Genomic DNA, 13,024 nt, shown 5'->3' with positions numbered 1-13,024 from the left:
GAGGGGCACGCTCCTGAGGCTCCCACGGCCCTCTGTGGGTTTCTAAGGCAAGCAGAGGCCCCGCATCGCCATCTCTGTGAAAGGCATGATAGAAACCAGAAAACTGGATGCCGACCGTCTCCCAGGAGCAGGAACTTCACAGGAAGCATCCCACACCTACTTTATATAATGAAAACGTGTAATTCGTATTCAAAATCAAAAGGCTTGATTGTCCTGTACACCCAGAGGGATTTTTCCAGGTGGTTACCTTGAAAGACTTGCCCACTGTTTTTTTCCCCCTATTTTCTGAAAGAGAAGGAGTTGGGCAGGCCCAGTAGGGCTGCTGCTTTGCAGTCTAAGCAGGGGGAAGGAGACAGCCCCTGCCCCCGCCCGCAATACCCATTCACAGCCCTCACTGGAAGATTGCAGCCGCGCAGCCGCGGGTGAACACTCACTTTTGGCTTTGCTCTTGGCTTTAGCTGCTCTAATTTCTTTGCAGCAGCCTCAATGGATGCTGCAGCCCCCAGTAATTCTGTTTCTGCGATGACGGTTGGGTCTTCTGGATCCACCCATTCTGTTCCTAAAATTAGTTTAAAAAAAGGTCATGCGTGGGAACTACAGATTTCGGCACTAGCTTAATTACAAACAACAGTAGAATTTCCATGCAAGAAGGCCCTCGAGAGCTGAGAGCCTACTGCCTATATTGTCTTCTCTCAAGCTCTCATGAACATGGCGGGGAGCTAACCTGGTTTTCTCAATCAGTTGTTTGTAGCAGGGTATTTTGCAAAGTTCAAGGCAAACAGAATTAAAAGGTAAGTTTATTTGGGTGTGAAAAAACACTGAAACCTGTGCATACAAAACAAAATCCCGGAAAGTATGCATTATAAATAAATGCATGGATTTAAAAGGTTTTTTTGCACCTAAATATCTTTTAGTGTTTTGTGAAGCCAGCGTTTGGTGCAGCAGTTATGATGCTGGGTGAGAGGCTGGCATCCCTTATCAGAGTGCCTGGGTTCAAGCCCCTCAAGCCTGGATTCTGGGTCCTGCTAATGAGCACCCTGGGGGGCAACAGGTGATGGCTCAAGTCCTGGGTCCCTGCCACCCAAATGGGAGGCCTGTAGCTCCTGGCTCCAGGCTTCAGCCTGGTCCAGCCTGGATTGTTATGGGCATTTGGGGTCTGAGGCTGTGGTTGGAAGATCTTTCTGTGCCTGCCTGCCTGTCATGTCTTCCCCCACTCCCTGCACCCCTTGCCTTTCAAATAACAAAGAAATAAAAATGTGAAAAATTTAACTGTATTTCAGTGCACTTTGTAAAGTACCCTCATACTGTCCTATCACAGCCATGTATATCAGCTGTGAAAATCAAGCTCTCACAGGCCAAGCCTCGAGCCTTCCTCTGACTTCTGCCTTATAGCTCATGCCTGCAAGCAAGCCAGTGTGTCTCCAGACTATGCCTTGCACCACGTGGAGATCTGCCATTCTCTTCTGGGCCCACAGGGGGAACAGCACTGGCCTCAACTCACAGGGAGAGACACTGTCCCCGGGGAGCTGACTGCTTCTATGGAAGCAAGAAGGGGAGCACAGACAACTTGGGAAGACATGGCTGTTTCCTACACACGGGGCATTACTCGAATGGGAATAAATACCCTGCTGAATGAGCATAGATAAAAAGAATCGACCAGACTCCTCGGAGAAACCAGCAGTTTATATGAATTGTACCTGTGCAGCTGTCATACTTGATTCAAAGACTGCAGGAATGACTTGCCTTGCACTGGAAGTTACTTCTGATATCTAACTCTGTATCACCTTGCTTTAAACAGGTACCCTCCCGTGCTCCTCCTGGCTATACCTGCCAATGAAGCGCCTGTGCTCTCTCTTGCTCTGCTCCATCTGCCATGCCAGCCTGGCCCTGGGGACGCCCCAGTTATAAGGACCCAAGAGAATGCCACCTACCTTTCATGGCTTCGGCGGCCTGAATGAGCTCCGTCACGGCGCCGGCGACCCTCTTGGAGAAAGCAGCCAGCTGATGCTTGAGTTCCGGGGTTGGTTTCTGAAGGATCTATGGGTGAAGAACAAGTCAAGTGCGTAAGGAGCACGGTCACCATGGCGACAGGCAGCGCACTCCCTGGTGGACCTGGCGTCAGATGCTCTCTGTCCCAAAGTGACTTGTGGAGCTTGGGAGAAAACATTTTAGACTCCTTGGGCTTGTTTCTTTAAGTGAGAAATGAGACAGTGGAAACCACGGGTGCCTTGAAGGTGGCTTCTGACAGTTCCCAAAGACCAGAGAGGGGACAAAGTCCACTTCTGTCCTGGAAGAAATATAAGCACCTGAAATTACTCACAGGCCATGCATGGCCTGAGTGAGCACTGAAGACCAAGCTCTGGGCCAGCTGCTGCTTGTGACACCACCACAACTGTGAGACCATTGGAAACGTGTGACTCATGGGGGTTTTGGAGACAAAAATCCCCATGTAGGCAGCATTTCACCAAGCAAGAGGGCCGTTCCTGAAAAAGCAATCCTCTTCTGGGTTCTGCCTACCAGGGAGAAGCCATGCGCGTCGGCCTTCTTTCGAACCAGTGCAAAAGCTTTAAAAATTGTTTTCTGCTTTTTGTGATATTAAAAAGGCATGGGTGACTCCAAACACTAAGTTGACTTAAAGGACATCCCCTCAGCTGGCTGCTGTTCAAAGTTGTCCGAGAATGGAACTCAGAAACTGGATGAGAACTGCTTACTTTCTTCCACCGTGCATTTCGGACCTGATGGGAAGCATCCTGTGCCTTCCTAATTTGGAACTCCCCCTCCCAACAGCCTTTGCTGCATTTTCTCCCCAGGGCCCGCGACGGGAAGCTCCAGGTTTAGGCATGTTAAGACAGCCCGGAGCTAAATTCGACCACTGTCGGTCTTTGGACATCTGGGAGGCTCGGAGCTGAGGACGAAGCATGAGCTTTGGAACGGGACAGACCTGTGTTCATACCTGGCTTCAAGGTCGCTCCTTTGTGAGTACTGAACCCCTCAGCACCTGCTGTCTCATCTGTAAAACTTGCCAATGCCTATCCCTCAGGGCTGGCATAAAGATCAAATGGAGTAACCCTTGGGAAATACTTCATGCGGTGCCTGGATCACAGTAGGCATTCATTAAGTGTTAATTCCAAACTTCTGGGTGCCTCAGACCTATTCTCACCTGGCTAAGTGGCAGAATCACTCTCTCAGGGGGTTGGAAAAGATGGCATTTGGACCCCAGGGCCTACCCCTCCTTGCACATGGCTGCAGGAAGCTTAGTAGATAACTGGTTATACCGTGAGCAGCCCCAGCCTCGTGGATACACACACCTTAAGTTAGACTTGTACTGATTAACCAGTGCTTTTTGAGCATTACGTCACATGCCTCTATTTCCATTCTCCCTTCTTCTGGTATCCTTTAAGTTTATTTTGTATTTGCTGATGTTTGATCATTCCAGATGATCAGTTGTGTTAATTCTCTTAGCCTATGAATCTATCACTCCACAGATACTAAGATTTCTGTACAGACCTATGAATGGGTGAGCATGAGGGAAACGAATGAGAGAAAATCAGATCAACACACTCCTAGGACTCCTACATTGAAGGCTTCCTAGACCAGGTGCAAAAGAAGACTAGAGCCACGGGGAGGTACAGGAGAGGGGCAAATGCCTACTAGGTTCTCACAGAACCGGTGGGGAGGCAGTTAAGTTCAGGAGTCAAGGTCAATGCATCTACCTAACCTGCCATGCAATTCCTCACCCTTTCTCAAAGTTTCAGCTGACTTATTATTAAGTGCAACAACAGTGCTTTCCGTATAGGTGGGGTGGAATCCTATCAGTGAATACACAAAGGAATATTGAGAGAACTGTGGGAGTGAGGAGAGTCAGTGACTACTAACTGACATGATCTTTCTAAGGTGACAAAATGCTCTACAATCAGAATACGGTAACAGTCGCACAATGCTGTACACCCACTAAAACTAATCAGTTGTATGCTTCGAATGAATTTTGTCAGATGTCAATTATGTCTCCATAAGGCTGTTTAAAAGGAGAAATCAATGTGACATCAGATACAATGATAACAGGAAGCAGAGATATAATCTTAAAAATAATTTGATGATTTCTGCAAACAAAAACCTTCACCCTATATGTTTATATAAGTTCATTCTAAATGCTTAATGTCTGAGATATAAATGATATAAACAGTTTTAACTGTTGTAATTTCCAGGTTATAGCTGCACATAAATTCTCTATGGTAGTGTTGTTATTTTTCTTTCTTTTTTTATAGTTTATCTTTGTCTCAGTTGCCCCAACAAGACTTGTTAGGAAACTGACAACAAATCACACCCTGGGAGAAACTACTTCCAAAACACATCTGACAAAAAACTTATTATCTAGAAAAACCTAAAGAATTCTAAAGCTCAAAAGAAAAAAAAAAAAAAACCAACCAGCAAAAAACAGGCAAAAGATCTGAGCAGACATTTTAGCAAAAAAGCTATACAGAAAGCAAACAGGTACACAAAAAGACTTTCAACAATAGAAATTAAAATCACAATGAGATACCACCATATACTCACTACGGTGGCTAAAACAAGAAAAAATTAAAAATGACAAGTGGTAGCAGGATATAGAGTGAGGAGAATTCTCACACACTGCTGGTGGAAATGTAAAACAGTACAAACTTTGGAAAGCAATTTTTTTTCTAAAAAGTTAAACATACACCTATCCTACGATCCAAACATTCCACTTGTAGGTATCTACCCAAGAGCAATGGACAGATACTGGCACAAAGACTTGAGTATGAAATGCTCTTCAAAGCTTTATTCGTAGTTAAAAAAAAAAAAAAAAAAAGCAAGCAACCCAAATGACCACCAATAGTATTTCAATACAATGAAATACTCCTTAGCTGTAGACACATTATTTATGCATACAACAAAATGGATGCAATTGAAAATTCTGATGCTGAATGAAGGAGTGGATGCTGTGTGACTTCATTTATAGAAGCAGCTAGAAAATGCACGCAAGTCAGCAACAATAAGCAGATCGGTGGTTTCCTAGGAATTTTGAGGGGTGATGAATACATTCATTGTTTTGATTGCTGGTGATGGCTTTACAGATGTATTCCCATATCAATAACCAAAACATATCCTTTAACTATGTGTTGTTCATTGTATACTAGTTATGTCTCCAAAACTGGAAAAAGAGCTACAGGTGTGGAGAGATGTACTGAAATCATCAAAGCACAATGATTAAAGACTTCTGCCTGTAGAAGAGCCCTTGATGTAGACAAAGGACCCCTCCTGTGTACCCTACGGGCTCTCTCACACAGGGACCAGCCTCAATTAAAGTACTCTAACTTTACGTGAGGCAGGAAGAAAGGGCTTCTATTTTTATTCCACTATTAAGTCAATATGACTTCTAATAGTGATCAAAAGACAGATTCACATTAAAGTTCTGCTAGTGGAAGAGACAGTAATTTTGGCCCTGCCAAAGACTGCATATTGTGGTTTTGCAAAAATCCTGAACTGTGATTGCCGCAGATGCAAGGTGGCTGCCGCTCGCCCTGCACACAAGTCTCAGGGTGAGCCAGCAAACAGCAAATGCAGGAGGCCAACACCACTGCAGTGGGCACCTATCTCTAAAACTTCCTAGAGCAGCTCCCAGGGCAGCAAGAGCCCAAGGTCAACACCGTGCTTGCTGAGAGCTAACTGGATTCTCCAGAGAACTGGCCAAGCAAGGGTTATTACTTTGTAGCTTCCAAATGGGCATCTGGGGTCTGGGATCTCTCTCAACAGATGAAGGCCCTTTCTGTGGGAGTGCGCTTAGGCTCCTTTGATGGGAGAGGGGGAAGCCAGAAATGGCCCAGGGCTTTGCTTTCTGGAGGCCCCGGATGCACACATGATTAAGGATGCAGAATCACAATGGTCATTTGCATCTTTGCAGGGGAGAAAAGAGAATGGGAAATCTGAAGGGTGCAGAATTATTACTGATATGTTGTTTTAGAACTTAAACACCTGAAGCAAATCAAATAAAATGTTAATGAGCCAAACCAATTAGAGAGGCGGGTATGCAGGTAATATTATTCTCTGTTTCTTTAAGGATTTTCTAAAGTAAAACTAAAATAGACCAACCAGCCAAGAAAGGCTCGATGGCATTTTATCTGAACAAGGTTCACATAGTGTAGTCTCCCCCATATTTTCATGTACCTAAATTTAACGGAAGTAGCCCACTCAAGAAGATCCTGAACCACTCCTGCCACCTCAGAGTGGTGTGGATTGTTGGGCACTTTCTCCAAACCTTGCTTCTACCCCCCCCCCCCATTTTTAAAAATTTATTTGACAAGTAGAGTTACAGACCGTGAGAGAGACAGAGAGAAAGGTCTTCCTTCTGTTGGTTCACCCCCCAAATGGCCGCTACAGCTGGCGCTGCGCCGATCCGAAGGCAGGAGCCAGGTGCTTCCTCCTGGTCTCCCACGCGGGTACAGGGGCCCAAGCACCTGGGCCATCCTCCACTGCCTTCCCAGGCCACAGCAGAGAGCTGGACTGGAAGAGGAGCAACCAGGACTAGAACCAGGCGCTCATATGGGATGCCAGCGCCGCAGGTGGAGGATTAACCAAGTGAGCCACGGCGCCGGCCCCTCTCTTTCCCCTTTTGTAACACAGCTGTCAAGACTCTTCCACCTATTCCCTGAGTCATTAAAAACGGTTTTTCAAGCATTCGGGGAGGCTGCTCTGGTTTAGGTTGACTTTCTTTTCAGAATGGTCATCTGATCACACCTCCTCCACTGCACTCCCGGGCCACAGCAGAGAGCTGGCCTGGAAGAGGGGCAATTGGAACAGAATCCGGTGCCCCAACCGGGACTAGAACCTGGGGTACCGGCACCGCAGGCGGAGGATTAGCCTAGTGAGCCACGGCGCCAGCCAGAAAACACCTTTCAAAGAGAGCTGTGCCCAGCTTTCCAGAGAACAAAAACAAAAACGCAAACAAATGAGTACACATGCTCCTTCGCTCTTCTCCGTAGAAGTCGGAGCCACCAGCACGTCTCACCCCGGGGGGGCCGAAGAGTCGTGACCGCAAACCCTGAGATGATTTCTGTTTATTTTTTAAAAGGCTGAAGTTTCACTATCATTTGGCTTTACTTCTTGTTAACATTTTCAGTGGAGCACTGGCTACCATAAACCTCCTTAACAGCCTTAGAGAAACAGGACATTAATGCAAATGTCTGCTATAACTGCAGGTGACAATGACGATAATAACACAGAATGAGCAAAAGAAACCCCGGTTTGCAACACAGAAGGTCTATAGTAAATGCAAGGAGGGATCGGTCATAGAACACTGGTCTTCTAGACGGTGAATGGCCACAGGAGAAACACCTGTGGCTGTGTAGCGCAGGCCAGTTTTGCCCGAGACTGGAGAAGAAAGCAGTGGCCACCCACGGGCCCCCGGCCTCCAGGAGAACCTCCTGACCAAAACTCGCTAAATTCTGTGCGATGTTGTGTCTCCTTGCAGCAAATGCCCTTCTTCCATTACAGAAAAAGCCACTGATGGTCATTACTGAAGCCTAGTAGGGACCAAGTGGCCATTAAGCAGGGGTCTCTGAAGGCGTGGCCTGGGCAAAGTTCCTCCAGTTTCTCTGATGTTCCCCAGCGACCCTGATGTGACCTCCGCCTCTCTCTGCAAAGTGGCCTGCTATCTGGCCTCTTCCTCCTCCTCCTCGGACAGACACACACCGTGCATCAAGGACGTCTGGTCTCATCTTGCTCACCCCATCACAGGGCACGGGGAGGAGAGGTGAGGAGGAGAGAGGAAGCAAGAGATCCACGCAGCAGCTTGTTCCCAGACACCAGGGCATGTTTCCGGTCTGCACGAAGTCAGGGGAGTGGCCTGTGAGGGCTCCAGTTTCCTCTTCCCAGGGGATATACTTCTCCTTATGACAAGTGCTGGCACCTGCCCTCCCTTGGGGAGCAAGAACCCCTCTCTCTGCAACAAGCCATCTTTCTGCTGGAGAGGGAGGGAGGAGACCACCAGTCCGCTACCCATCATAAGGGCTGCCTGCCCGCTTTCTACCCAGGCTGTGGATTTGCCAGAGACGAAGCTGGGGGCTGATCCCTAGGGCACAACGCTCTCATCATGCGACTCACCAAGAGCAAAGGCAGAAAGTGCCGACCTGAGGGTCACGGATACCGGGCTTGGCCCGCAGGCACATGTGCAGGAGAGAGCATGGCTCAGAGTGGGGAAGTGGAAATGAGGGGATCCCTCTGCCTCCCGCCTGCCCCCCATATGAACGAGATGAAAACAAGAGAGACAACAAGGAGGAGAAATGGAGGGTAGGAGGAGAGCCCCCACTTGGGGAGCACTGGGGGCCCCAATGCCGTAAGCCGGGACTTAGCTGCCAGCCAGCAGGGAAAGGCACCTTCCAGTCGGCAGACTTCAATCCAGCAGCCGGAGAGTGTTAGCTCAGCCACACAGCCCTGGGTTTCCAGACACGCTCGCTCAATCCTCCATAAACTGCCTGTTAAACACCTGACAAAACTGAGGCCCAGACAGGACAGTGGCCATGTGGCTGCCTAGACGGCAGAGCCAGGAGCTGAACTCAATTCTTCTAGCCCTCAGCCTTCCAAATCCACTGGCCCCTCTCTGCTGCCCAGCTGCCAGTTAAGATCCTACACGACTCAGGAAACTGCTCCAGGAAGACAAAGATGTCTTTTTCCCTTTCCCATGAATTTCCTGCTAGGAGGCTTGAGGGTTGAACACTTCACATGATCACATGTGTGTTAGTTTGGCCACAGAGGCTCCTGCCTGTGACTCTGTCCAGCTTGGATGGTCCTTGCCCAGCCCACATAGAATGCAGGGATTTCTATTTGTAAGGACCCAGCATTTGGAAGCTTAGGAAGGAGTCCCAGGCTGGCTACTGTCCCCACAGCTATGCCTCAGCACTGACTGCAGTTACCAGGATGAAGAATAAAAACAAGGATCCCTAGAAGACCCAAGACGCTCAACATCAGAGATAACTGGTTTTAAGGAGAAGGCAGTGAATGCCAGAACGAGCAGGAGTGCGATTGATTTGACCCCAGCTCTGCTGAGGAAAAGCTAGGTGAGCTCAACCAAGGACAGACTTTGCTGAGTCTCAGATCACTTCCCTGGCTGGCCGGCCAAAGGCACAAGGACAAGATGAGAAAAACAGTGAATGTCCGGCCAGCCAAGGAAAAGACACATGTGACTGTGCGCCAGAGAGCGGCCTGTTGTGACTCTCGGGTGAGGTCTGGGACAAGCCGGGTGATGGTGGAGGGAAGGCATCAATGTTTTCTCTTCTTGATGTGCTCAGGACTCCACGACTTACATGGTTCTAAGTGTGCTTCCAGGACATGGGGGAGATGGACACTCAGCATCCGTCTGTCTTGTTTTCCAGGGTTTGGTCCTCAAGCTGTGTGGCGAGTTAAGTCACCAGGAGCCAGCAGTTTGCACAGCCCGGGTGGGCAGTCCACCTGCCATGACCACTGTCCCATACTCCCCACGGGCACATGCCACTCCCACCTTCCCAGTGCATCCCTAGGTCAGGCACACTGGCCTCCAGCATTCTTGGGAGGACAGGAAGAGGTGACAAGAGGCCAGCAGGTCATTGGCAGCACTAGTGAGAGCTTCCCAAGGTTGTCACAGAAGCCCTCCATGTCTGGACATGCTGGGGTCTTCCTAACACGCCCTCCTGGCTTTTCTGGGAGTGGCCCTGGAAGCCTTCCTGCTTTGCCCCTCACCCTGCCCACTCCTCCTCCTCGTAGGCACCAGTCTTGCCTCTCTCTGGAGTAAGAAAGAGCCAGCTCCCCTGGATTCTAGCCACCACTTTCTCTGGTCACTGAGCTCAGTCCAGTTCCAGCCCTACAAGCTGTGCCCAGACCACGCTCAAAGAGGGAAGATGTGCACCAGACCCCGTGGGACCAGGCAGGTGGGACACGCAGCTGTCGCCCGGCTTTGCCCACCGCCCCCACCCCTCACCCTCCTTACCACTAGCACATGCTCCAGCAGGTCCAGGTAGCCGAGGGCGCACTCCGTCCCGTGGCGCAAGGCTCTGCTTCGTACCTCCTCGCTGACATCGGCGTGGAAGGATGCTTGCTGCAGGGAGAGAGAAGGCATCTGTCGCAAGGCAGAAAAAGCCACTTTAGGAGTCACCCAGCCTGGGAGCAGAGTAGGGGGCAACCGGGACCCCAATGCAAGAGACCTCTGCCAAACCCGTCCCCACACCCCGAAGACTGACCCCCACCCCACTGCAGGTTCTGTGACACAGCTTGTGTTGCCTTAAGGCCACAGCGACAGAAACCACTCACTCTGGTCCCTGTTTTACCCCTCTCCCACCCCCTTTCACTGAAATGCAAAAAACCCCACACACACTCAAAAGTTCAGGAAAGAGTGCCACATGCACTATAAATTCCAGGCAAGATTCATGATTAGGGGGCCACGGCAGGAGACGGACTGACCCGGGGTCAACGAGGGAGGATTCCTGAAGGCTCCATTTGTGGGCTCAGCAAGCCCAGGTTCCCACCCCCTGACCTGACTACCCTGCGGTCACAGTGAGGCCTCCATGACCAGGGGGCCCTGTGGCTCCTCTCCTGGGACACTGCAGATAGCAAGCACGCCAGCACCCCCGGAGGCCCCATAACTCATCTCACGTTATGCAAGTGTTGAGATAAGCGAGCCAGGGCACTGGGGTGACAGAGCTTTTTCCTTGCACTTGTGACCTGGCACCTCGAGTCTTTTAGGAGATAGCATTTCCCACAGCATGCCCATTCATAGGGTTGCCAGATAAAACCCCCAGTTAAATATGCAATGCAGATAAACAGCGAAACAAATTTTAGTGCAAGTATGAGACACCCCATTTTTCATTTGCTAAACCTGGTAATCCTACCCATTTAGCCATTCTACCTTTTATGGCTTCCCTCTGGAAACAACTTTAGAGGTTTAGAGAAACACATAAAATAGAAAACCACACATAAATCACAAATCGGGACAGACACAAATCACAAACCAGGTTAAAAGATCGAGATGGAAGGGGATGAGGGCCTGGACCCATGCACTGACCCACTGGAGGCCCATGCGGGGTGTGGGTGGGGACTGACCTGGCCCCCACCCCTGCAGTAAGTGGCCCCAGCATTTGTGACTTAGGAGCTAGCATGACTCATCTGAAGCCTCAGAAGTGGGAACCAGGAGCCTGTTCTCAGCACTACCATGCTTTGTTCAGCCCTGAGCCCCTGTGTCCGACGTGAGGCCAGAGCCCATGTCTGCTGAGACACCAGTGTGGAGTGACACAGACTACGCCACCGCTCAGGCACCTCCAGCAGGTCACAGGCAAGGCCCCCGCTGAGGGTCCTGGGAGAGGTGAGGTTGAGGCGTTCCTATCCACGGCGGTGGCTGTGTCACTCGGGAGAACAATCTGGCATTGATTAAAATTGTTACATTTGACCCACAAATGTGGCTTCTGGGACTCTTGCCCAAGGAAATAACCCAAATCACGGGACAAACAGATAGGCCCAAGATGCTCTTAACAGTAAAGTTCATGATTTAAAAAACTGCAGACGACCTAGACGTCTGCTAATAGGGGAAAGATAATATTCACTAGCAGACGGCTTTGCAGTCATTAAGTCAGTACTGAAGACTCCTAGCAACAGAGAAACAGCCCTGTGACATCACTGATAACAGCAGACACAAAACCCAACAAAACAAACATGTGTAAGTAACCAGAAAGAAAAACACGAGTGCTGACTCAGGTTTCGGGGGGGACTCTGCCGGGGCGGTTGGCATAACCTTCCAGTCCCACAGAGCGAGCAGAGGGTAGCTTCCTGTGCATCTCCGTCTGCCCTGCCTGCCCTGCTCGGCCCCAACGTGGGGGCCCCCAGAGGGCACCGCGGCTTCCTCCAGAGCCACCGCTCAGCATCCTGGTTTTCTCTGTGTGTGTATGTGCTGCACACACATCCGTTTCTGTCCAGCTGCCTCATTTCCAGACATGGAGACAAAGGAATGGAAGTGTTACTGGGTTTGTGCAATAAGCCCCGTGCTAAGAGCAGCCACAGGGTCAACAGGGACACTGGCCCTCTCGTCTGGCCTGGCGGTGTGAGGTAGACACACAAGTTCTTAGTCTGTCCTGCATGGCCAGGATGCTGTGATGCAGATGGGAGCTGACGCTGGGCACACAGCACCCGTGCTTTTCTCCAGGACCTCCCCCCAATGAAGATATGGGGGAACCTCTGATTAAGAGACCTAAAACTTTGAGTTCCATTCTATTTCCACCTCAATCGTGGTTTTTGTTGTTGCTATTACTTCCCCTTTTATTTCAAGTCTATGACACAGGGACTGAAGTGCCTGTCACTCATCAACAGGAAAGACCATGAGTATTGTGGCTGGGAGGCCATGGGCAACAGGTATCAACTGGCAGAGCTGGTGCCAGTTCTGGTCCTCACAGAGAAGAGCTATGTGATGTTGGTCATGCCACCCAACCTCTCTCTTTTTCAGAAAAGACCGATTTACTTATTTGAAAGCAAAATGAGAGGGAGAGGGAGACAGAGAGGTCATCCATCTGCTGGTTGCCTCCCCAAATGCTTGCAACAACGGGGCCTGTCCAAGCTGAAGCAAGGAGCCAGCATCAGGGTCTCCCACACGAATTGCAGCAACCCAGGTACTTGGGCCATCATCTGCTGCTTCCCTGTGCATTAGCAGGAGGCTGGATTAGAAGCCGAGTAGCTAGGACTCGAACAGGCCCTCAGGAATGGAATGTAGGGGACCCAAGTGCTGGTTTCACCCACTGTGCCACAATTCCTGCCCTGCCACTTAACCTTTCTGAGCCTCTGTTTCATCACCTGGCACGTCAGAATAATGACTTTACCTTTGTCATCAAGAGCAAATGACAGAATACATGTGACAGCCTCTGCATAATAATAGGTGCCCTGGGATACCATGATGTCCTCGGGGCATGTCCTGCCTGTAAAATCCTCTTCTTTGATTCATAGAGTGACCCCTGGGGAAGCTATCCCTCTGGTGGGCAGAATCACTAAGCATATCAAA

General features: G+C 49.7%; 1 protein-coding gene across 43 annotated transcripts in view; it reads right to left on the bottom strand.

Moving 5' to 3' along the window:
• TLN2 (talin 2) overlaps window positions 1–13,024 on the bottom strand; it is a 479,276-nt gene that overhangs the window by 22,211 nt on the left and 444,041 nt on the right. For all 43 annotated transcript variants that reach the window (XM_070054308.2, XM_089310520.1, XM_070054305.2 and 40 more), the window contains 3 exons: window positions 9,977–10,084; window positions 1,932–2,037; window positions 435–559 (listed from right to left, as the gene is read on the bottom strand). In XM_070054308.2, coding sequence (XP_069910409.2) covers window positions 435–559; window positions 1,932–2,037; window positions 9,977–10,084 — 339 coding nt within the window. The remainder of the gene's footprint in view (window positions 1–434; window positions 560–1,931; window positions 2,038–9,976; window positions 10,085–13,024) is intronic.

This window comes from Oryctolagus cuniculus, chromosome 12 (assembly GCF_051225735.1).
Source record: "Oryctolagus cuniculus isolate XC-2025 breed Fujian yellow rabbit chromosome 12, ASM5122573v1, whole genome shotgun sequence".
In the NCBI taxonomy this organism is placed as follows: Eukaryota; Metazoa; Chordata; class Mammalia; order Lagomorpha; family Leporidae; genus Oryctolagus; species Oryctolagus cuniculus.
The sequence above is the reverse complement of the archived record's forward strand: the minus strand, read 5'-3'. Positions and strand labels throughout refer to the sequence as shown.